The following is a 25,514-nucleotide window of genomic DNA, read 5'->3' on the forward strand; positions in this document are numbered from 1 at the left end:
CCCCAGGGCCTCTGCCAATCTGCCCTAGGGGAAAATTCCTTCCAAACCACAATATGGCGATCAGCTAAACCCTGAGCATGTGGGCAAGACTCACTTGCCAGACACCCAGAAAGAATTCTCTTTTGTAGCTCAGAACCCACCCCATCTAACATCCCTTCACAGGCCATTGGGCATATTTACCACTAGTAGTCAAAGATCAGTCAATTGGTAAATTAGGCTGTCCCAGCATACCATCCCCTCCATAAACTTATCAAGCTCAGTCTTGAAGCCAGCTAGGTTTCTCACCCCCACTGCTCCCCTTGGAAGGCTGTTCCAGAACTTCACTCCTCTGATGGTTAGAAACCTTCATCTAAATTTCAACTTCCAACCTCTTCCCCTTTGCTCAGTCTTTCTTCTCTGCCTGCCTTTCCAACAGCCCAACCACTACCTTAAACTCTGCATGGTAACCTGAGCTCCTCCTCTTCAGTCCCAAGCCCTCCATTCTCTCTGCCTTGTTCATCACCCAGGAGGTCCTCTTCTCCTTCTCTCCCAGATTTGCAACCACAATATTATTCTCAACTCTTCAGTCTCCTTCCTCCCACCCCACATCTAGGTGGGCCCATGCCAAATCCTGCTGCTGCATCTTCTGCAGGATCTCTAAACCTCTCTCTATCCCAGCCATGCTTTGATCAGCTCAAACCTTGGCTACTCCAACCTACACCTCTCTGGGCTTCCTAGAGCTCACCTTGCTGTCCTCTTTCCTCCCACGGCTCTATCCAAAATGTTGGTGCTAGAGCAAACTCACTGCTTGGGCTTGATCATACCCAAATTCCCTTTCAATTTCCACCTCAAGTCCAAGCTTCCCATGCTTACCTTCAAAATGGTGCACAACTTCCTGGCTTGGCAACTCTATTCCTCTCAAACCCATCTTCCCTCCTGACCACCCACTTTGTGCCTTTCTCACATTCTTGTGTTCACACCTTTTTGCAAACTGCCCCTCAGGCTCAGACCTTTTTCTCTTCTCTCATGTGCCAAATCACCTCCCTCTCTTTCTTCAAGTCCCTCTGTAAAACTCTCTTCTCCCATGAACGCTTCCAAGAGGGATAGTCCTGGACATCTCTACTTCTTTTGTGGCTCTATCTATGGAAAGGGGTGGCTGGGGCAAAGTGTTTTAGTAGCATCAGCTAATAAAGCCCTGGGTCATTCTCATTCTCTGCATTGTACAAATGAGCAAACCCAGGGCACACAAGAGGCTGTGACTGGCCCAGAGTTCCCCACGGATGGAAAATGGACTACAAGGGGCAAATTCATGCTCAGACACAAATGCGATGGTTTATATACCCCACACTGGCACTGAAAGGGTTAACTGGAGTTAGCAAGCTCAGTGAAGGCACATGGTTGCACCTGGAGGGTGGGCCAGGGCCAGGTGAAAATGATGCCCAGCTGGGGGAGGAACTGGGTGGTGAGCATAAAGGGAGGTAGCCCTCATGAGAAGGAGGTTCCAGGGAAGTGGAAGAACTCTGCAGTCCTCCTCTGGTTGCTAGAGAGTGAAGGAACACAGGGGAGGGTCTAGAGAAGCAGTTGTTTGGTAACCACAAGGAGGAGCTGAAAGAAGACCAGTGAAGGGAGGAGTCTGAGGGACAAGATCTTAGTTGCTTGTCACTGGGTCCCTGGACTAGAACCCAATGGAGTGGAAGGGCCTGGGCTCCCCTACCAATCCACTGGGAAAGGGGATGCAGAAACACGCTGAGACAAGGGGGGAAACGACTATTGAGTTTGGAGCTAGACCATCAGGCAGAAAGCCCTGGGAGGTAGGGTTGCCAACATTTTATTTAAAAAATAAGGGACTGTTTTCTCAGCACCCCCATCTCCCAATATTAATAATATGCAGTACCAGGGGTATTTCTTGCTGCTTTTTGCAGCTCTCAGCAATTCCTAATCTTGTTGTACAGAGATGAAAAAATAAGAGCTGCCCTTGTAATAAGGGACTGTTGGCAATTCTACTGGGAGGTGTCATTCCACACAAAAGTGGGAGGACAACCCTGCAAAACACAGGTAAGGGTGAAGAGTCTGCAGAGGAGTGAGGCTGGGTAGGGGCAAAGAGTTATGTTTATTTGAATTTTGTTTATTGGACTCCATGTTTACTCCGGAAGGGGAGAGGCTCTAAAGTGATGTGGTCAGAGGGCCAAGAAGCAAGACGATGGCAGGACTGGAATGACCATCAGCAGGGGGTGCTAGACAGGAAAGAGCTGCAACACCACATCCAGCCCTGAGAGAGCACTCCAGCAGTGTGTGAACTATTTTACAATAAACAGCTCTGAACAATGACAAGCACTTGAAATCTGTTTTGTTTTCTTCAGACAGGGGTTTTGAGCAGAAGAAGATTGCCTACTACAGAAGAAGCAGTATTGTCTAGTGGGCAGGGATCCAGAGCACCTAGGTTCTATTCCCAGCTCTGGCCATGAGGTGCTATGTGATCTTGGGTAAGTCTTTCCCCTCTCCCTGTGGTGGTACAACTCCTAGCACAGTGGGATCTTGATCCTACTTGTGGCCTCTAGATGCTGCTGTCATACTACTAGTAGTAATGGAAGTTATTAATTGCCAGCTGTTACTACTGCCACCTATTCCCTGTAAAGAGGGTGTTGTGATAACCTGGGCCTGGTTTATACAACAGAGTTAGGTCGATGCAAGGCAGCTTATGTTGACTTAACTATGGAAGTGTCTACACTTAAATTTCGTTCCTGCCAACGTAAACTGCCCAGCTACGCCGACTTAATAACACTATCTCCACAAGCAGCATAGAGCCAAGGTCGATGTAGTTAAGTCAACCCAGTGTCAGTGTAGAGTGCACTGCATCGTTCATTTCAACAGTTACAGGCTTTAGGAGGCTTCCCACAATGCCCTACACTCACAGTGCAATCGATACAAGCACTCCTGATGAGGGGACACACCGCTGACACAAGAGGCAAAGTGTAGACACGCACGAACGATGTAATTTCTACGGCAATTGTATGTAATGTATGTAATTTTGTCATGTAGACATGACCTCAGCTACCACTGGAGACAAATAGGGATCTTTATATGTAACCATCACTGCTTGGGCCAGCAGAAGGGATTGATCCTGGGACCTCCAGCACTTAAAGCAGGAGCTGCCGCTGCTTTAACAAAGATTAACTCCTCTAATTAGCTGCTGTAATAGATTCATAATCCCCTTATGAAGCACTAGAAGAGATCAAAGACCAACATTTTTCTAGGGAGGATTTCACGTGCAGTCATGAAATAGATCCTTTCTTTGTATTCGCCAGTAGACAGGAAACAATGCCTGAAAATAAAATCGTATGAGACAGACACCCTGGCTCTGATAATAGCCCATCTTTCCTTGTGCAGTTCCCACAGTTAGTCGCCCTTGCTCCAGGTTTATATCCTGAGAACATGGATCTTCCTTGGCACCTTCCCTAGTTGACTGCCTGTTTCGGGGTTGAATTTGCCAGGGGGGTGACAGGACCCTGACTATTAGTGTGGATGAGGCTAGCAGAAGGGAAGGTGGCTATTTCATTGTTTTAAAGGTTCAAAGGAGGCTGCCCACGTTTTGTGTCCAAACTGGAATGACTGTGTTCTTCCTTGTAAAATAAGGTAATTGTTTCTGTGGTAAGAGGAAGGCTGGTCTTGGAGCTAAGTCATTAGGTTGGGATTCAAGACATTTATGTTCAGTGCTGTGTTCTGCCGCAGACTCTCTGTGCAACCAGTCGAGTTGTTTAATCTCTTTGTGCTCAATTCTTTTTTCTGCAAAATGAGATAAATAAGCATTCCTTTCTCCCATACTGAGGCCTGGTCTACTCTTAACTTAGGTTGACATAGCTCTGGTGCTCAAAATCCACTTCATTGGGCACTGTAGCTATGCGAATGTAACCCCCAGTGTAGATGCAAGGTAGGTTGATGGAAGAATGCTTCTGTCAGCCTAGCTACTGCTGTTCAAGTAAGTGGAGTTCCTACAATGATCGAAAATCCCTTCTGTTGCTGTAGTCTGCATCTACACTAGGAGGTTACAGTGGCTATTGTGCTTGTAGTGTAGACATGGCCTAATAAGTCTGCTTAGATTGTAGTCTTTGGGACAAGGATTGTCTCTGATTTTGTGTTTCTATAGTATCTAGCAAATTGGGCCCTGATCTTGGTTGGTATCTCTAGGTGCTATAATAGTTGAGCTTTAAAAAGACCCCCCTCAGATCCTTTAAGTATTCTTTTTAAATGATACCAGTCGATGGCAGCAGTCTATCCTCCTCCAGCAGCCAACAAACCCAAGGATGCAAACCTACCCATACAGGCAGCCCTACAATGATAAAACCCACCTCTGGAGCCCTACACCTCATGAGTGACCCTACGATAACAAACAAATATGTGCAGTCCTAGCTATCTGCAAATCAGCATGTGAAACCAAGCACTTAGAAGTGACCCTACCATAACCAAACAGGGCATGTGGCCCCAGAGTAAATGAGGAAAATGAAATGTGAGTAAACTAAACTAACCTCCATCCCAATTCAATGGGCCATCCACAGCTGTTGTCAGAGAAGCAGCTGTGCGGTGGGTTTGCCACCAGGGGGCTCCAAAGCAGCAGCTACTCCAAGAATAATTGTAGGGGCGCTCTGGCAAGTCACTGAGCAGGGGGGCAGCCGCCAAACAGGTCTGGGGGCAGTTCTAGTATCTTCAGTCACTGAGGACAAGTGGTGCTAGGAGGTGAGACGGCCTCAGATCCAGTGTGGTGACCCTACACTAACAAGCCAGCGCACGCAGCTTCGAGTCCCTACTGCAAGCGACACAGGAGTAAGAAAATGGTCTATAGAGGAGTGACTGTAACAAACCAGACAAGCAAGGCATCTGGCCAGCTCAGCGAGGGGGCACAGAGGATGTCACGATGTCTGCCCCCTCCCTCCCAAGGGACAGCCATAATCAGAGCAGGCTGATATCCAAGCACAGACTACATCTCCCTTAAGAGAGGGACACCACAGTACAGGGAAGCGTACTGAGCATTATCCCTTCCTCAGGGATTGAGCTGCTACTGTCTGATGGGTATGGATGGGGCGGGGCTCCCTGCGGTATGGCTGCTAATGTCATAAAGGGTAGGGCCAGTATCTGCTTTCCCCAGGGCTGCCAAAGCCCTGAAAGGAGCTTCCTAGAAGGGTTCTGTGGAGTACAGAAAGTGGGGCAGATGTATAGAAATTGGGGCAGGCCATTAGTGCTGTGGGTGGGAAGGAGTCCCACCCCTCCCCCCATAGAACCCGTGGTAGCTCAGCAGCTGTTATCACTGGAACTGGAGTCAGTGGGCCCATGGTCCGTGCAGGCCTGTCAGTGAGAGGGGGCAGCAGGAAAACAGGGGATGCCAGGAGGAGTGGGGCTGGAACTGCAGTGCAGCCACCTGGACAAAGCAGTGCACGAGGTTTAGTCAGCTTCCATTGTTCATCCTAACCTACCTTCAGCATCGCTCTTTGCTAAGGAAACAGCCTCGACAAGCATTTTAAACTCCATGAGCTGGCACTTGGCCCTTAGTGAAGGGTTACGTTCTGCCCTATTCCCTAGTGCTTTGGGGGGGCAGCCTCAGATTTAGCCCATCGCTCTCTTTGCTCGCTCAGCCAAGGGGGAGTGCAGGGGTAACCCACCCACAGTGAGGGAGTAGGACAGGCAATAGACTCTACTCCCACCAGTGCAAATAACGGGAACACGAAACAAAGGCTGGGTGTTTGTCTCTCTTCATACAGGATATGTTGGACTCCAGGGGACTCTGCTGCCCCCATCTGAGAGAAATTTAACAGGCAACCTGCTGTTCTGACCTGCTGTGCGGACAGCATACAACTATGTAGTATTTAGTATCAAAGTAAATAACACTGGGGCTACTAGCATGCTGGCTGCATTATTCACTATTCTCTTCTCCCAACCCCAGCTGGCCTCAGAACTTCCAGCCATTGCTGGTCCAGAGCAAACAGCCAAGCTGATATTTGGCCATACACGGGAGTGTGTGCTCCCAGGAGAAACTGGGCTGGCCTTTATTTTATTGTTTAATGAAAACCCTCCACGTTTAACATCCATAGATCTCAAAGCACTTCACAAAGGAGGTCAGGTTCAATATCCCCATTTTACAAGTGGGGAACTGAGCCCTGAGAAAGGAAATGACCTCTGCATACCCTGGCAAACTTGGGAAAAGAGACCAGGTATCCTGACTCCCAGCTCTTTGTGCAATTCATGAGACCAAAGCGGTCTTTGTTAAGGCAGCAGCTTCTCTTTCTCAATCTGCCAATGAACAAGCAGGGGTTTTTTTTAGTAATAATGACACCATAAGTTGTGAAACACAACACAGTCCATTCAGTTTAGTTTACAGTCATTTCATTCACTTCAGTGCTGTCATGCTTGGGATGCAAAGGCCGCAGAAAAATATTTATATGTTTTAAAATGACAGTCTGCTATGAGATCGGATATAAACAGTAGTGTCAGAAACTTTGCTAGGGTGATGTTAAAGGTGGATTTATCAGACCTGCCTTTGGAATCTGAATTGGCAGTGACCCCGTCTGTAAAGGATGCAACTGCTTTGCATGCCTTTTAGCCAAAGCCCAAACTGCTCCCAGGTTGCAGGCTTCACTACAAGTTCAGAGCTTGACCCAGGTTCAGTGGAATCTCACAGGGAGACACCGGGCTTAGCTTTGAGTGCAACCTGGTGTCTGGCTTTTGATTCTACTTTCTAATCAGGTGACATTCAGGAGTTTTGTACTAGGATTTCTGTTACAGCTGCTCTCCCTTGGTAAGGATGGGGAGCTCTCTGTTTTAGCAGAGACGAGAGAGCTGTGCTTCTCCCCACCCAGCCTTACTTCTCCTTGCTTTAGTCCCCATCTGAACCTTTCTTTGAGTTGTCATTCATGGGAACTCACAGCTTCCACTCTCCCAGAAAGTTTGCTTTGAATTTCAGCTCCTGCAAGGGCAAGAGGGAGGAAGGATGGTGTGGGTGAGGCACGGGATGGTGAATCAGGAAATCAGAGTTCAAGTTCTGTATGAGCCACAGACGCCCCTTTTGACCCAGGGCAAATCACTTAATCTCTTTGTGCCTCAATTCCCAATCTGTAAAATTGAGATAATAATCCTTCATAGATTCTAAGGCCAGGAGGAACCTCAGATCATCTAGTCTGACCACCTGTATATTAAGGCCATTAAATTTCACCCAGTTACCTCTGCAGGGAGTTCAATAAACTTTGGTCGAGGTGCCAGAGTAAACTGTACTTTTGACCTCTCTTTCCATGGGCACCATTCCAAGCACCAGGCCCAGCGCCTGCAGGTCTCTCACAGTGGAATCCTGTGATTCACCCCACTTTTAGACTGTGTTTCCCAGCTACAGCACCTCAGTTTACCATCCCTGTTTCCTTAGCAGGCCCAGCTGGGGGTTTGGATCTGCTTTAGATGTTCCCGAGGGAGCTGTGAAGAGTATGAAAATGCTGTGACTCCCACCAGCTTGTTCAAAACATCCATGGGAACACCACAATCAGAGAGAAAAGGGTTAAAACAACACAGAGCCTGCACACCCATTGTCTTACTTAGAACTTCTGGGGACTGGGTTACAGTCTATCCCCCTGCTGACCCCTCCCAGCTTCAGGGCTGAGGCAGTTAACTGTATCCCAGTTCTTTGCTATAAGGGCTCCCTGCTTGGATTCCCCCCCTGGGGGTTGCTAGCCAGCCTGTTGACTGTTTGGGGGGGATACCTTCAAAGCAACTGACATCTGTATTATTTAAATAACTGTCACTGGGATTATCCAAAGCCATTGTTTACCTTCCTGCAGATATGCAGTGCTGAATTTCCTGCAGATACATAAATCCACCCAAGACCGAGTTAACTCCTTGCACCCCTGTAGCAGACAGAATGGTGGTAATCAGACAGACAGAGGTACACATCACATTAATCAAAAGTACTATCGATACCTCCTACATTCTTCACATCTTGTGTTGGGCTCAGGGACATCTTCCAGAAAGACCTCCAGTTTTGATCTGAAGACATGAACCAACTCATAGTAAGAGATCCTCCCTCATGCCAGGAGCTTACAGTCCAAACAGACTGACAAACAAAGGAAGCATTATTATCTCCTTTTACAGATGGGGCATTGAGACACAGAGTGGCTAAGGCCTGGTTTACATTAGAAACTTTACATCAGTATAGTTATGTCTCTCAGGGGTATAAAAAACCCATACCCCTGAGAGATGTGGCTATACTGACCTAACCCCCGGTGTTGACAACACTAAGTCAATGAAAGAATTTTTCCGTTGAATTATACCTGACCTACACTAGGAATAACTTGGAACACTAGGAACACTTGGAATAACTGCACCGCTCCGGGGTGTGAAAAATCCACACCCCCTGAGTGACGCAATTAAACCGACTTATCCCCTAGTGTAGACAGCACTAGATCGATGAGAGAATTCTCTCGTTGACCTAGCTACTGCCTCTCTGGGAGGTGGAGTAGCTACCCCAAAGGAAGAACCCCTCCCGTTGGCATAGGTAGAATGTACTGAAGTGATAAAGTAGTGAAGGTGCATTGCGGTAGCATTTTAAGTGTAGACCTACCCTAAGGGCCAGATTTGTAAAGGTGTTTAGGCACCTAACCCCCACTGAAATCAAAAGGAATTAGATGTCTACATAGCTGGACCAAAGCAACTTGCCCAGGGGGTCTGTGGCAGAGCTGGAAAATGAACCTAGATCTCTTACCACCCAGCTCTGTTCCTTACTAGAAATCCAACCCTCTTCTCTTCCACCTTTGTGTGAACCTAAAACCAAAGGAAAGGTTCAGACGGGGATTACGTTAACAGGGGTATGTGTGGAAGGTAGTGCAGCTCTCTCTCCTTCTCCCCAGATTTGGTAAGCAATGCTTCCTCTCAGCTCCCCTTCCTCTTTCAATCAAAGTTCAGGCTGATCCCTGCAAAGTAAAAACATCCACATGGCTCTGCGACCAAGAACCTAGTTCTCTCCCTGAAGCCACTGCACAGCTGTGAGCTGGCAGGAACTACCAGCTCTTTGGTAGGTCTCTCTTCAGTTCCAAGACAAGGCAGTCTCTGGCCAGCATCCACATTAACAATGTGGCACTGGTGTCACAACTGCGTCAATCCCCTGCTCTTCTGGCAACTTCATTTGGGGCTTTTGCTCTTGAACTCTGTCTCTGTCATCCCAGATTAACTCTTTCATTCTGACGCCATGGACAGGGCAGCAGTTGTTTTGTAGTGAAAGCAGATTCCTTATTGCTGGCCTCCCTTCTTTCGTTCCTCTGAAATCTGAGATCCAGATCCAGGAATCCCAAGGGGATTCTCACAGAAAAACATTCCAGCCAGTTGTGCAAACATTCCACACAGCTGGCTGAGGCAGGGAGGGAGGGAGGGAGGGAGTGAGTGGGTGGCTGGAGTCTGGATTTCCAGAGCTTTGTTTTCATTCTCTTATTTCCATGGCACTAACATCCTGTCTGGGTTTGTCGGTTCAGGGCTGCCTTTAGTTCCCCAGCCTGGTACCCATGCCCCTTTACTGGGGTTTCTGGGACCTGGGTCCCTCTTGGCCTGATCTGGGAGGATAAAACTGAGCCAGGGATGGCAGGATCAATTATGACAACCACACACTTCTTACTACCGCTGGGTTGGGCTGCATGTTGGATCCTGGTGCCCTGGAAGTGAAGGGTCTGGCTGGTGCTGGGCAGCATGTCCTGGCTCGTATAGCTACTGTTGCTACCAAGGACAGAGTCGCACCTTGATTACAGCAAACATTGAATTCCCTTCATAGGCAGGGGAGTGTGTGTCTGTGTGGGTGACGGGAAACAGAGCATTGGAATGGAGGAAGATACATAACCACAGATCAGGAACCAGGGAAGATATTGTCCTGCTTTACTTGGCACTGGTGAGACCTCAGATGGAGTACTGCGCCCAGTTCTGGGCACCAGACTTTAGGAAAGATGTGGATAAATTAGAGAGAATCCAGGGGAGAGCAACAAAAATGATTCAATGTTTAGAAAACCTGACCTTCTGAGGAAACGTTAATAAAACTGGGCGTGTTTAGTTTTGAGAATGGAAGTCTGAAGGGGGACCTGATAATGATTTTCAAATAGGTTAAGGGTTGTTATAAAGAGGCTGATGATCAATTGTTTTCCATGTCCGCTGCAAGTAGGACAAGAAGTAATGGGTTTAGTCTGCAGCAAGGGAGAATTAGGTTAGTTATTAGGAAAACTTTCTAACTATATGGGTAGTTAAACTGTGGAATAGGCTTCCAAAGGAGGTTGTGAAATCCCTGTCATTGGATGTTTTTAAAAACAGATTGGAAAAACATCAACCAGAGATGGTCTAACCTTATTTGATCCTGTCTTAGTACTTGATGACCTCTTGAGGTCCCTTCTAGCCCTACATTTCTGTGATTTTATGATTATGGTTTAGGGGCTGAAATCCAGGGCAGCAATTCTCAAGCTTTTTCTTTCTGAGGCTCCCCCAACACGTTATAAAAATTCCACAGCCCATCTGTGCCACAACTGTTTTTCTGCATATCCAGTAGAGTATGAGCCAGGACCAGCATTAGGGGGTAGAAGCAGGTCAATTGCCTGGGGCCTCACACATATAAATTGCTCAGACTTCAGCTTCAACCCCAGATGGTGGGGCTCAGACTTTGGCTTTCTGCCCTAGGCCCCAGTGAGTCTAATGCCGGCCCTGCTCACTCTGGTTTATTTTGGCAGACCCCCTGAAACCTGCTTGTGGCCCCAGGTCCCTGGTTGAGAACCACTGATCTAGACACAAGAAACTGAACTAAAAAGGGGATGGGAGCCTTCACTTTTCATCTGCAGTTTCCACTGGTCTCCTGGTGTTTGTATGTCAGGTTACCGCACAGTCTGTGCTGCGGGGAAGTCACCTGATGAATGTATGTCAGGGTCACCTCAATGCTTAGACTCCTGTATGCAATCAGGCTAGATAGCCTGGGTGTGGGAGACAGGTCCAGTCCTGCCCACACTGAATTTAGGAACAGTGTTGTGACCTGCTCCTAGAATGGGCTATCTGTATTGGGCGGATGTGGTGGAACTAGACATTTACTACAGTTATAGAGGCAGTGCAGGAGGAGAGAAAGAATGAGAAGGTTTCAGGGCATGAAGCAAAAAGGTGGATTTGAGTGTTTTAGTCGAGAAATTATTGGAAGCATCCAGCCAGGGCAGAGCCACAGTAAAAAGGGTAAATAAGGTGCAGTGCAGTGTTAGCGGAAGGATAATAAAACACAAAACGAGTACCTGATTCTCCAGCCACTGCAGATGGGCCATAGGGTCAGTGGGAGCTGCTCCTGGGTAGTGGCTGAGGAATTAGGGCCAGATTTTCAAAGGTATTTGGAATCTAAAGATCTCAGTGGAACGTGGGCATCTAACCTGCTTAGGCACTATTGCAAATTCAGTTAGGCACCTGCAAATCTGCATCTTTAGACTCCGAAATACCTCTGAAAATCTGGCCCTTGGGATCCAAAAGCAGTGATAATATTATTGTTTCGGGCACCTGTTGGGCCCGATCTGGGATACTGTGTGTGGAGCTGGGGCCATGGGACATGCCTACATTGCAGGGGCTACACACTGGCATAGTAACGGTGCTGTAGCGAGGCCAGAATAACTCCATAGTGGAGAGATATCCTACAATGATGGAAGGGGTTTTTCCATTGCTGTAGGAACACCACCTCCCTGAACAATGGTAGCTAGGTTGACAGAAGCATTGTTCCATCCACCAAGCTATGTCTACCCTACATAGCTACAGTATTCAGGGGTGTGGATTCTTCCTGAGCACCATAGCTGTGTCGACTTACATTGTAAGTGTAGACCAGGCCTCAGATCCCCCAATGATGGTCACAGGCTGCATTAGAAATACCGAGCATGATGGGGGAGATTATTAAATGGCAGCAAAGGTGTGAATGGGTCTAAAGAATCAAAGGGAAAGTTTAGTGATTTGGGTTTTGTCCCACTGAGAAAGAAGAACAGGAGGTGGGGTGTGGCTGATGGAGGCTTCAGGCATTCTGGAGAGGACTGCTGTAGCTGGAAAGATGGGCTCTTCTCCTGAGAGCTGGTGAGAGGTTCAGAAACACAAGGAGACAAGGCACTTGCAGAACTCTCTCCCACTAAAGAGAATGAGCCTATGGAATAATACAAGTTACAGGGAGGAGCAGGTGGTGATGGAAGCCAAGAGTAACTGAGCTCAGCAGAGATCTTGGATTGATTGGAGAGGAGGGGGATGTGGTTGGGAGTGGTTAGTAGGAAGGTGGGCCGGTGAAGATAAGATACAAAAGAAGAGGTGGTGGGACAGGAATGTGGGAATCGGAGATACTATGATGGGGCTTTCTGAAGGGGTTGGTACTGAAACACTTGGATGAAGTTATGTGGTTTTTCCATGTTGGTAACTTTTCTTGTGTACTTAGAGCTGCCCAGAAATGTTCTTAAGTTATTTTTCAATGAAAAAATGAGGAGGAGGAGAGGAAAATGTATCCCGTTTTTCTGTTTTCCAGTCAACTTCACCTGTGACCCGAAACCCAGGAGTATCTGCATATGACCTATTGATCTTTGCTCTCCACTGTGCATTCCTTGCTGTTTCCCCACCCTCACCCTCCAACTTGTTTGGGTGCTTAGGGCTCCAGTGTTTTGTCCTATTGCTTCTCTCCTGTGCTGCCCGTCCTTGGAAGCTGGGGGCACAATGACAGCACCAGCAACTGTGTGGGAGCAGAACACCCAGCAAGGTGTCCCCTAACTCGTTTTTTTCTAATGCTCCCTTCCCCTCTTTTCTTGTCTTTGCCAGTTTCCTGGAAGCATTTTCCCTTGCAAGTCCCAGGATTCTTCATTCTGCCAGCTGGCCCTTGGAGTTAATTATTACATGGAGTTAGTTGTAAGTTAAAGTGCTGCCTGGCTGAGCTGAAGATACTTTCCCCTCCTCCCAGCTGCTTCTTGGAGGTAGCAAAGGTTAGAGCCACAGTGTCCCATGCTGTTGCTGCTAGGCTTGGGAGACTGGCAGGGCTTTGGGGCTTCCAGGCCACTGTTGAAGAAGTGCTTAGTGATGCCCTGCTGTCTGTTCACAGATCTTGGCCTGTGGATCCGGAAAATATAGTGGCACAGGGCTGCCCGCTGACCCGCATCTCCTCCCCTCCTGCATGGATGGCATGGACTCCTATGCAGGTCTCCGTGGTGTGATCACCCCTCTCACTCACCACATGCCGTCACCAGCTGCACTTGGCCATCGATACAGGGACCACTGCTTACAGTCCATCTGCCTTCTGCTACCCGTCCAGGAGTGAGACAGGGAATGGGGCCGCTGAGACCTGGGAGAGCTGCTGCCCTCACATCTGAATGCCCTGTGTGTGTGCCACGGGGTCAAGAGGAGCCCATGGCAGTGGAGAGGTAGGATGCAATGGTGAGGGGAGAGGAGGCTGGTAATGAAACAACTCTGAGCGGGGTTAGCAAGTCTGAGGGTGGAGCTGACACTGGCTAGGTGCATTGTCCTTGTCTGAGGGCTGGCAAAAGGGGGCTGAAAGGGCATTAAAGGGAGGGGCTGATGGTAGGCATATGCTATGGGGGCAGCGGCAGAGTGCGAGGGTGGGGATAGCCCATACCTTTATAGTCTGCCTGTTCTCACCTGTTGTATTTTCCCATAGTCCAGTTGTTTCAGAGCCCATTGTCCCTCCTCTATTATGCCATACAAGACTTTGGAGATGTCTTTAGCTCGCATCCAAACGTGGGGAGTGCTGGGGGACACTTCAAGTCCTTGCTGCTTTAGAGGAAGAAGTTATGCTGGGCTACCTTTGGTGATATTCTACACTGGGAGCCAGCTGCGCCCCCAGGGCTGGTCTGACAGTCCTGCCATCCCATCACACCAGGGAGGTGGATTCTCAGGGTCTTGTGAACCTGCGGAATCCTTTGGATCCAGAGTTTCCCCCCTGATCTGTGTGTAACTTACTGGAGACCCACCTCTAGTACGGAGCTAATTCACTAGAACATCTGTTAGACTCTTCATTTATTTTAATTTGGTGAATTGCGGGCCACATTCTAGATCAGTCCTCAGCAAATACTGTAGCTATCAACCGCTGGATTCTGGGCTGATTCTCCTACTGTTCCTTTGTGCTGCTTTGTTGGTGGAAAGGGGATGGATACAGTTCCTGGGTAATATCCCCCATGTAAGGGGACTTTTCCATTGATGCAGAACTGCCAGCGCTCCTGAAAGCACGCCAGGGTGAGGTGGGACAGAGATTTACAGCATGTAAAACACTGGGAGGGAAGAGATGGCCAAAATACACTGTCCTTTGGAAGGGAAAGGGTGGTCTGACTGCATTGTCCTCTGGCTATTCTCTGATTCCTATGCCTTTAGGGGACCTTGGGAGACAGAATGTAAATCAGAGCAGCCTTAGGGTTGCTCTCATTGACACCTGGGGTTGCATTGGTCTTGCAGTGCCCCAGAATACAGGGAGCACAAAGATGCCTTTCTCCCTACCCTCCTCGTTAATGGAATGAGCACAATGATGGACTAGCTGATAATTGGGACCATGGTCTCCAGCAGAGGACCAAGCACATCAACCGCAGTGCAGTCCATTGGAGCCCTCATGAAATAGTTCTGCATATGGGGCCCTCTCTCTTCTAGGGGAACCTGTCCTTGCAATACGAATACAAGCATCACATTTTCTGCATCACTTTTCCACCTCTTACCTGCATCATGCTCAATAATGATTCTTACTTAGCTCAGCAGAGGTTTTTGTAACCCCAGAATGCACAGAGGTTTTTAAGTCATGGCATAATCTTAGTTCCTCCTTTATCAAAGTCTCTGACCTATCCAGTTGATACCTGTACCCAGCTGTTGCTTGCTGTTTTTTCAATTTCCTGTACATTATTGCATCATTGACTTCCAGACTTCCCGCTGTGACCATAAAGTTGTTTCAGCAGGCACTGCAGGAGATCCTACACTCCAGCTGGAGTCGTGTATTTTACTTAAGGAGAGAGGTTGCAGAATTGCTGGTGCCAATTTAAATTCCCAGCCGTACATTATTTTAATCTCCAGGCCCCTCCAGCAGCAGTTTGTAACTGCTCTGGGGTCCACTCTTGCAAACCTGCTTCCATGGCAGAACAGGAATGATCTGAACTTCTGCAGATCTTGACTGTAGGAGAAGGTGCTGTCCTTTCATTAGTCCAAGTAACGGCAACCCCAAACACTCAGACATCAGGAGTCAGGACCCCAAACAGCAGGAGATTGGTTTAAAAAACACTTTTTAAAAAACAATAATAAACCTTGGAGGGGATTCTGCAGAGGGGGAATCCTACTTATCTTCTGACTTCTGAGCCTTTAGGGTGCCCTTCTTCTCCTTTTCAAGCTTTTTTTCTGTATGAGGGCTAGGAACTTAATTATTTTAAATGAGAGCCAAGAGTCTCATGCAATCTCTTGATTTCAGCAACTGGAGTTTTAAGAAAAACACCAAATATCGCAAGACTCATGATAAAATTGCAAGAGTTGACAACATTGCACTCCTTCCCCTCAGCAATCAATGCCCTGTTCTCCACTATAGGACAGATCTGTTTCTATATGTTGTATCTAAGTAACCTGTCCTGGGTATTCCAGTGAGGATAGTCACGTGGTTAAGGCACTATACTGGGACTCAGGAAGTCTGGATTAAGTGACTTGCTCTGCCACAGACCCCGTGTGACCTGGGCAAATCACTTAATGTCTGTGCCTCAGTTTCCCATCTGTAAAATGAGGATGATAGCACTGACTGTGCGTCTTGTCTATTCAAATTGCAAGCTTTTTGAAGTAGGGCTTGCCTTTTGCTATGTGCTTGCATAATGCAACCTGACGTTGGTTGCAATACATATAATCATGTATATATACAGCGTTGGTTGTAGTACCTAGGCATTGAATAATTGCAATAACATAATTTAAACACAATTTAACTCTTCTTCTGGACTTTAAATACAAATGCCAGCTTTGCAGGCTTAAATGAGCAGAAAACTTGTAGGAGGAACATAAACCTTGATTCCATATGACCTTGCCACATCACAGGGTGCAGCTTTTGGTAATTTTGCCTGAGTGAGGACTACAGGAACAGGCCTTCAGACAAGCAGAAATGTTTCAGCCCACTCTGGGATTGGAGCACCCAATCCAACAACAGTGGGAGGGAAAATTTGGTCAAGGACATGAATCAACTACCTGCTGCTTACAACAGTGTCACCTACTGTTTCTGTGCGTATTACACCTCCCTTCTTCCGGGAGTGATCTACACAACATAACCACCAGTCACTGAGAGGAAGGATAGCCTAGTAGTTGGATGGTTGAACATTATTCTGGGCGGTAGGTGACCTGGAATCAATTCCTGCTCTGCCACAGGCATCCTATATGAGCTTGGGCAAGCCCCTTAGTCTTTCTGGGGTTGTCTACATGGCAAAAAAACCAAAACCCTGTGGCAGTGCCCTCCCCACCTGGGCTTCAGAGCCCAAGCCTGAACATCTATCTACACAGCTATTTTTAGCACTGTAGTGCAAGCCCCCTGAGCCTGAGTCTGTAGACTTGGGCTCTGAGATTCTCAGCGGCTGTTTTGTTTTGCCATGTAGACATACCCTCTGTGCATCAGTTCCCCATCTGTCAGATGGGGATAATAACACTGCACTATCTCACAGGGGTGTTGTGAGGATAAATATGTTAAAGATAGCGGGATGCTCATTTGGTACAGTGATGGGCATCATATAAGTACCACAGACAGATAGCCCACCAGGCACCAGCTCACTAATGGTGCTTTTGCTCAAGCATTAGATCATGCTTTTAGTGCTGAAGGATCCTGAGTTCAAAGTCTGCTAATGACCTGTAGGGGGGTGGGATCAGTTACACCACAGGACTTCGACTGTCCAGGCAAAGCAGACAAGCTCTTGATTTTTAAAGTTTCCTCCCTAAAGGCACTAAACTCCAGGGAATTCAATGTGTCAATAGTACAGCTCAGAGAGGTGGATTTGGACTGACCCTTCAGGGGGTCTTATCTCTAGGTCTGGGACATATGGGTGGTTTAGACCAGATTCTAGGGCTACTAAACTGTCCAGTTTGGCCCTGGCAATGGGTGTGGAGAAACCTGAGCTATTAAGAAATATATCTCTATAAAGTAACTATCATGGAATTATGGGCCTGCTTCTGCAGGTGCTTCACTTGCAGAATTCCCACAGAGGTCAATGGAAGTTTCATGTACAGATTAGCCGGAGAATCGAGCCCAAAACTGGGGGGAGAAGACGCACACAATTCTGCTTTAATGCCTGCCATTTGCATGTGCAACTGGGTCCCAACAGGGAGGTCTGGACGAAGCATCAGCGTTTTCCAGGCTCCTGGTTTAAAATCTCCCCAACCAAAGCGCAGGGATGAAGTCAAAATGCACAGGCCCCTGGGGGAGGAGGGGGGCTGCTGTCAGCTAGGCTTCCCCATTGATCTTCCTCCTCTCAGCATCCTTCTGTGCCGGAGCCCGAGGAAACTGCGCTGTCAGCGTTTGTGCTGGGTGCAGTGAAGTTCCTGCAGGCTGCGTAAGCCCAGCCCCTTCCCAGACAATTCGGTAGCCGGGATCTTTCTCTTCCATCCTGCACGGGCGGATCTCAGTCTCCAGTCACGGCTCTTGCCGTGATTTCTGTACAGCCCTGTTGGTTCCCCCCTCCCGCTTTGAGTCTAGGGAGGGAGGGAGGGGAGAGGCTGGAGGATGCCCCGAGCGTGGCTGGAGCGGGCCTGGGGTGGGGAGAGCTCCGGGCCGGCTCAGTCACATGAGGCGGGGGGTGGGTGGGGGTGAGGGACGTGCATGCTGCAATGGGAGCCGCCCCGAGGCCATGTGACCTCCGGACCCGGGGCCCCCTCCCGTCCTGTCCCCCGACTCCAGCTCGGGGCCGAGCCACTCGGCTCTCAGGCTGCTGAGCTGCCTGGGCTGTGGCGCGCCGCTGGGGCCGCCGGCGTCCCGGGATTGCCGCAGCGCTCGGGGGAGGCGCCGCCGCCGCCGCCTCTGCGAGCGCCGCGCCCGGAGGCGGGATGGCTGGAGGGCCCCCGCCGTGAGGGGCTGTGGGCAGCGCGGCGCCGGAGCCAGCATGTGGAGCGGGTAGGTCTGGAGCCGGCTTCCTCCTTGGACCTTGCGGGCTGCCGGAAAAAAAACAACAACTTTCCAGCGCCCGCAGGGGAGCAGAGCGGAGCGGGGGCGAGGGGATCCCCGAGCGCGCCCCGGCCCCTGCAGTCCCAATGGGGTCGGCGCCCTGAGCCTGCGCTCCCGGCTCCCGGCTCCCCTCCCCTGGGCGCTCCGCCGGGGGGGCCGCGGGCTGGCGGAGCCCCGGCGTGCAGCGCTCTGCGGGCCTGTGGCTGAAAAGGAGCGAACCTCCCGGCAGGGTGGAAAAGGAAGAGCGGAAAGTGGGGCCGTGCCTCTGGTCTGGGGAAGGGGCCGGGCGAGGGCGGGAACCCCCTGCTGGGGGTTGCGCGGGTCCTCCCAGCCCTGGGGCGCTGCAGGTTGAAGTGCTGGCCCTGAGTGAACGCTCAGGGTCTGCTCCGGAGCAGCTGGGGGATGGCTCTGTCCTCGGGGCTTGGACGGGAGCGCGGTGGGGTGGTGCCATACTTTCTGGGGACAGGCTGCCTTTTGGAAAAGAAGGAGGCCTCCAGTTCCCCCAACTTCTTGTCCCCTCGTGATCCCAGACACCCGCTTTCCTGGGTCGTCTATCCCGGGTCCCGTCTGTATGCGTGTGCATAGAGGGCTGGATGGACAGACGGCAGAGACCTGTGATTGTGTGGGAAGGGACTGTGTTTCCCCTGGAGTCTGAGTTTTAGATCTGGTGAGAGACCCAAGGGAAGGAGCATGTTAGAACAGCACAAGAGGGAGCAGGGAGAGACCTGAGGTTAGTTTCTACTGTTCATAAAGTTTCTAGAACCTCAAATCCAGGAGGCTGCATTCTCCTGATCACTGCTGCCATCGGGTGTGCCTCCAGGGAGCAGCCAGCATGTGTCAGAACCAGGTGTGCAGCATGGAGAGATGCCCTCTGTAGTGTTTCTTCTTACTCCACCATGAAACCATGTTTATTCCTCAGAGATTTTTTCTTTCTCAGAAACTCGGCTTCAGCTGCACAGTCATGTGGCTGCTTGAGAGGCAGGGGAAGGTGAAAGGCAGAATCCACAAAGCAGGAGAAAGCCACCAGCATGAACAGAAGAAAGTGAGGGAGACGAGAGATGAGAAACTGGTGGGCCACAGGAATAAAGAGAAACCCAGGGGAGAGGGAGAGAATGCTAAAGGGCAGAGAGAGATGGAGTTAAAAGCTGAAAGGATCAGAGAGAGTTAATGGTGATGCGAAAAGGAGTTGGGATGGTGGGAGAAGAGTCATCCTTGGAATTTTGGGTCTGATTCTGGATCCCAATGAAGTCAGTGTAACATTTCCCCTGACTCCAATGGGGGCAGGATTGGGTACCTAATGAGGAAATAGTTTCCTACTATGAAAACTGCCCCTATTTGTTTGTATTAATTAAAGTGTGATCTACAGACATTGCATTGTTCATTACAGTTGCCCCAGAAAAAGTAAAATATGGGGGAATTTACAACTTCCAAGCAACTAAAACGGTACCATTGCTAATAGAGGCATCTTCAGGAGCCACTCTAGTTAAGGTTGCCCAAGCATTTCCAATCTACCCACTGGTTTTGAGTTTCTAATAACTTTTACCAGGTGGACTGAAATTTTTGAGGTCCATCTCTTCTAAAGTGTGTGTGGGGTGTGTGCGTATAATATAGAATCTGAATAAGGTAATGTACCAAACAAAGAGCCAGTAGAGTGTGTTTATGTGCAGCATCTTTCATATAAAAATACTGGAAGTTACTTAATTAACATTAAATACAAGAACACCCCAGACTGCTTGCTGGCTGTTTGGTGCCTGTACAGACAAATGCAAGAAAGATGAATGGAATGCTACAGTATAGTGGGCAGGAGGCATCTGTTGTTTGGCAGGGCATAAACCTTTTAGAGGTAGGTTAGTGAGTGCCTGAGTGAGGCAGGTGTGTGTCTGAGGAGGGATGTGGATGGAAGCTAGTTGGCTGCACAGTGGTAAATCAGTAGGAGCAATGCTCTGCTTTCGAATCTGCACAGTGAACTCTTACTCCCGCCTCCTCCTGTTTCTTCATGTGTGGCTTTCAGGCTCATCTGTGACAGGAGATCAGAATAGAAGAGCCAGGATCCACTGTGTGAACCCAAGTGTCGAGGTTAACCTGAGAGACACGCAGACAGTTCGTACAGGAAATAACAGTGTCAGATCAGCTCCACAGGAAATGAGCGGGGCCTGCTGGAAAAAGTGCGGATCCTGCACATTTTTCTCTCTTTCTACAGAATCCAACTGAAAAAAGTTCCTAGCTAGCACTTCCTATTGTGAAGAGCCTTTCAAATAATCCACATCATTTTGCAGAGCACAGTCTCCAGCCAGACTGACAATAGCAACAGCAAAAGGTGTGAACCTGCATCACCCTCTCTTTGACTTCAAAGCCCCACCAGGACAATGTAGATAAAGGCTTGGCTGCCTAGTTGCCTGGGTACTTTATGATCCTATCTACATTGTAGCAATGGCTGTGCTGGGGAGCTAGTTACTGCAGGGCAATCCCACGACATAGGGAACACACTATCCTTCTTGCAGTGGAGCTAGGGTCGAACTGTGTTAGGTGATTGCAAGGTTCCTTAGCAATGTAGTTACAGTATAGGCAGGACCAAAAATGTCCATCATGACACTAGTTTGTTCATTCTGCACGGCATCCCTGCATTCCAGGCTAGGAAGGGAGGGGTTCTCCCAACTCTTTTCATCGTTTGCTCCTTCATTTAACACCTGCCCATATTACTTGTAGGGGAACCAGGGTGCTGGTTGGTCCCAAGGTCTGCCCCCTGTTCCTGGATAGTCAGCCCTGTGCTATCCAGACTAGCAGCCCTGGGGACAAAAGCTAGATTGTAGAGCTCTGCTACATGGTATTGCATCCCTGGAATTGCTTGGGAATCCCGTGTAGGTATAAAGTGCCAGGGAGGCAGCATGGCTTAGCAGTCAGAGCTCAGGACTGAGAATCACAAGATGTGGGTTCTTACCCATTTGTGATACCCTCTGACACAAAGCATGACATGGCTGCCAGATGTGGCTGTTAGTGCAGCAGCAGCCTGGTCGCTAGTAAATGGGCTCTGGTACTCTGCACACCTTTTGTCCTAGTCCTCATTTTGCCCTTGAGTCACTGTGTGACTTGGAGGAAACCAGCTACCCTCTCTGTGCCTCAGTCTGCCTGTCTGTGGAATGGGGGCTACTCCCCCCACCAGGGACGGTGTGAGCGTTATTTAGTTCCAGTTGGTAAGGAACTCTGAGACCTCTGATAAAACATGGCACTACAGGGCATGCAGTGACCTGGGCTGGAACCAAGTTCCCTAGCGTGGTTCTGCAAGTATGGTGTCCTGTCCATAGAACATAGGTGCCCTGAACAATGCCAGACAACCCTTCATGTGCCTTTATCTGCAATGTATCTGGATGCAGCTGTAGTCTAGGGGATTACTAAAATACCCATGTTGATGGCACACCTCTAAACTATGGTATGTCCCTCACATAGCTGTCACTGGGGACATGTTAAATGATTTGCCATTAGGATAACTGTTGTTACTTACTTCTTCCTTGCTTCCCTCACCTCATTTGTCTCTGAATTTGCTTTTCCTCCATCCTATGAAAAAGGAGAAATAAAGAAAAGCAAAGGAGGCTTATATGAAAAGACTTATTATGTCCCCTCTAGTCCGTTTCCTGGCTGGTGAAGGATTGTCCCAGCAATATATTCTCCAGGACTCTATCCAGTCTAATTTTAAATTTTTGAATTCCATCACAACACTTAGCAGACTGTTAAAAGCTGAATAGACTGCCCCGTTAGGACAGTTTTCCTGGTTTCTGCCATATTTATCCTTGGTGCAGCTCCATTGATTTCTTCATCGGTATGCTGGGGTGGGTTTGTCTCATATAGTCTAAATGTTCCTTTGATTAGCTTCATCCCATTCCTCCTAGTCATACCCTGTTAGATCACCCTGACTAATTCTTCTCCTTCCTTGGTGTTTATACCCTTCAAAGACTTTTTTCCCATTTTCCATGTCATTGTTTAGGCAAATTATACATATTTAGGTTTGCTCATCCTCTCTCATATATTAATGCAGCCAAACCATTAAATTATTTCTCTTGCTGTCTTCCGAATCCTCTTTGATTTGAGCAGGCCAGAGCTCATGTAATATATATGTGATGTGGTCTTGCCAGCACTGTATAGAGAGAAGCCATCATCTCCTTGATTGGTCATGTAATACTTCTATGAGCTAGATTGTAATTGTCTAATTTTGTGAGCTTCTCTCTAGGTTTGAGTTCACTCTGGATTCGCAATGGGAAGAGTCTTGTTGATTACACTGGGCTTTGGAGGAGGCCCTGTTGTTGCTTCCATAGTGCCTCCGACCCACTGAATATCTCTGTATGAATTAGTTTTGCTCAGTGGTATTAGCTTTCATTTTTTCTGGCTGAAGCTCATTTCATTTCTTGCCCATTCTTTCTCCCCCTCCCTTCTCTTGCTGCTGTTTTCAGCACTTCCCAATTTAGTATAATCTGCACGTTAAAATAGTGGGTGGTTTATCTCCTCTTCCACATCATTACTGAGGCTATTTGGTAACATCATGCCTAACATGCTGATCTCTGCAATGTTCCGCTGGACACCAGTCTGTCTCTCTTGCCAAGCTGCCATTTATCATTCATGATGCCAGTGGGAATGAGATCTGCCTTGTAACGTTTTGTGTGACACTCTCATCAAATGCTTTGCTAAAGCCCGGCTGTACATTCTGCATTCCCCCTGGTTTTGTAAGTCAATCAAAAATGCCATCCAGTTTGCCTGGCATGATTTGTTCTTAATGACCCTTGCCCTATATCTTCTTGATGCTTAAAGACTTCTTTCTCTGTGTATTTTTTATGTTATTTTATATGGCACTTTGGCTGGATTTATCAGATAGTAATTGCCAGGGTCACACTTTTTTCCTTTTTAGAAGATCAGTCCCACATTTGCTTTCCCATCCAATCCTATGGTATCTCTCCCTGTTCTCCCAGGATTCTCAAATATAATTGTCAGTTGTTATCTAGTTCCGTCAGCATCTTGGGATTCAAGTCATCCACACCATGTGTGTTTATATATTCTGCCACTCTTCCCTGTCACCCCCTTCCCCTGCCTCCCAAGTATGTATCTGCTTTTTATCAATAGTAGAGAGCAGGATCTTCAAACCAGCTTGTAAGGAACCTCACTCACTTGGGCGCTGATCCAATGCCTATTCAAGTCCGTGAGAATCTTTCTGTGCACTTTAGGAAGATGTGGATCAGGCCCTTGGTGCTATATGAACAATAATCACCATAGAATCTTCAGTACAGCCTGATTGGCCCAGCCTCTTTCTCTTGGTTTTCTTCCTTAATGTTTTTAAAGAGGAATTTGGCTTCTCAGTCTTTTAGTTTTAATCATTAATTTTAGCCCCCTTCTCATTGATTAATGCCCTTCCCCTCTCTCCCCAGTAAAGTAGCTCTGTGGGTCCAATCCTGCTCATTTAGAAGTCAATGGAAGCCAGTCCCTGTGCTTTCAGGTTCGCTGCTGCTCTTATCTTTTCCTTCCACTCTCTGTGTTGATGGCTGGTGGCCGCTCCACTTTCCCTGAATGGTGCCTCTCCTCTTTTAATCAGGGGCTCTAACCTGTACTAGCTGCTGCTTGTCCTTTGCTGTCTTCTATCCTAAAGCATTTGTGATCTGTTGGGCCTCATCTCATCTGAGCTTTTCCCTTCACTCTGCCTCTCTCCTTTTCTGTCTTCTCTTTATTCTTGCTCCTGATTTTGGTTTGCTTCTTTATCTTTCTTTTGCCTTTTGTGTTTGGATCTTGCTCCAAATCCATCCTCTATGCTACTCCACCTCCCCATTACCTTCATCTCTGTTGCCCCCTTCCATGATATACAGTCCGTGGAGTGGCACAGCAGAGTGTAGACCAAATGCTAGGCTGATATTCTCTCCCACATTCAACTCTGAAATGGACAAAGCCTGCACAAGGGGCTATTGACAATGATTATTGATTGACAGCTAGGTTGGCTGTTTCACTGCACCTGGAAGGCATATTTACCTGTGATGGCATGTTGTATCTGTGGCCATGTTGTCTGACAACAGTGTTGGGTTGCTGTCTTCCTTGCTGGAAATCCCTGACAGATTCCCCTTTAGAGCTGTGACATTCCCCAGCTCCTCAAGGACCCTGTCCACTGGAGCAGTGCCCCCTCACCATTCATTGACTTCTCCTGACAGCTGGGTACCGATCATACTGCAGCATTTCCCTCACCTTCCCCTGGCAACACGGGAGTCATCGGTACCCAAGTCCCTTGGGAAGTCCCAGCTCCACACATCACCTCCTGCCAGAGCCCCTCTTCCTCCAGCAGCCCAGAAGCTAAACAAGGATACTGCCTCTGGAGCCTGAGACAATCTCCTGACAAGGATCCGCTGAGGTCTCTCTTCAGTGGGAACTCAGCTTGGTTTCTGGGCCCCTCTGTCTGCTCTGGATGTACTTGCCAGCCTCTGAAACCAATTAAGAGGAAAAATAGGGACTCCTCTGTTAGCTCAATGGAAATACACTGGATGGGGCAGCTTTCTGGAGCGGCCTTGTGGGAAGATGGTAAATATTTGGTTAAAAATAGTACCTGCCCCTCCTCAGTCGGCAGGGTGGTTGCTGTGTGTGTGGGAAGTATGGGTTTGCAGTGAACGAGGGTGAGGATTTGCTCCTCGCAATGAAATTTTGGATCAGGTGGGAGCCAGTGTCCCTAATTTTAGGCCCACTGTGTACTTGCCTGTATCCCTTAGAGACCTGCTAGTGTCTCACTTTTATTATTGTAAGTTATGTTCATCAGAGATGCTGGATCAGGGTACTGATGTTCAGTGTGGGGCAGAGGCCACTTCACAAACATCGGGGCTCCCTGGAGTTACAGGATTGAATCCTGCTGTGGTCAGCTTTATCCTTCGTCCCTCAGAGTGAGGTAACGGGAGCTCTGTGCAGTTCACTCTGTGTGTGGGTCTTGCATGAGATCTTAAAAATCAAAGCCATGGCTTTGAAAAGTGACCACACCCCTTCCTTGTGGATTCTTATTTCATATAGAAATGTATCGGGAACTGTAACTTTGCACTTATAGCACCTTCCATTCAGTGTTCTCAAAGACAGGAATGAGTCAATTACCCTTGCAACACCCCTGTCAGCTAGAGGCATATTATCTGCATTTTAAAGGTGGGGAAACTGAGGCACAAAGGGGTGAAGTGACTCGCCCAAAGCCACAGAGTAAGTCAGTGCTGGGGCTGGGCTTTGATCCTAGGACTCTCAGCACAGTGCTGCAACCACAATACCATCCTTCCCCTTGTAAGGACACATTGCTCATGTCATTTTAAAGCAACCTGCACTGTGTCTTCAGCGTGTCTCACCCTTGGGCCCTGGTAGTGGATGTCTTGCTGATACACACAGCTTCTCTTTCCAGTCT

At 48.5% G+C, this 25,514-nt stretch overlaps 1 protein-coding gene across 7 annotated transcripts in view; it reads left to right on the forward strand.

The window, feature by feature from the left end:
* Positions 1 to 1,486: 1,486 nt before the first annotated feature.
* Positions 1,487 to 25,514, forward strand: part of RAB3IL1 (RAB3A interacting protein like 1) — a 51,043-nt gene continuing 27,015 nt past the window's right edge. For 5 of the 7 annotated variants that reach the window (XR_010918539.1, XR_010918540.1, XR_010918541.1 and 2 more), the window contains exons 1-4: positions 1,487 to 1,567; positions 1,932 to 2,034; positions 2,340 to 2,462; positions 13,061 to 13,379. Coding sequence is in view for 4 of the 7 variants with exons in the window: in XM_067541492.1 (XP_067397593.1) it covers positions 13,285 to 13,379 (95 nt within the window). In the remaining 3 variants the exon portion in view is untranslated. Of the gene's footprint in view, positions 1,791 to 1,931; positions 2,035 to 2,339; positions 2,463 to 13,060; positions 13,380 to 25,514 lie in introns of all 7 variants that reach the window. The other 2 variants (XM_067541493.1, XM_067541494.1) reach the window with 2 other exon arrangements.

The sequence above is a fragment of the Emydura macquarii genome, unplaced genomic scaffold, assembly GCF_026122565.2.
Source record: "Emydura macquarii macquarii isolate MOO-44397 ecotype Brisbane River unplaced genomic scaffold, CSIRO-AGI_Emac_v2 contig_670, whole genome shotgun sequence".
In the NCBI taxonomy this organism is placed as follows: Eukaryota; Metazoa; Chordata; order Testudines; family Chelidae; genus Emydura; species Emydura macquarii.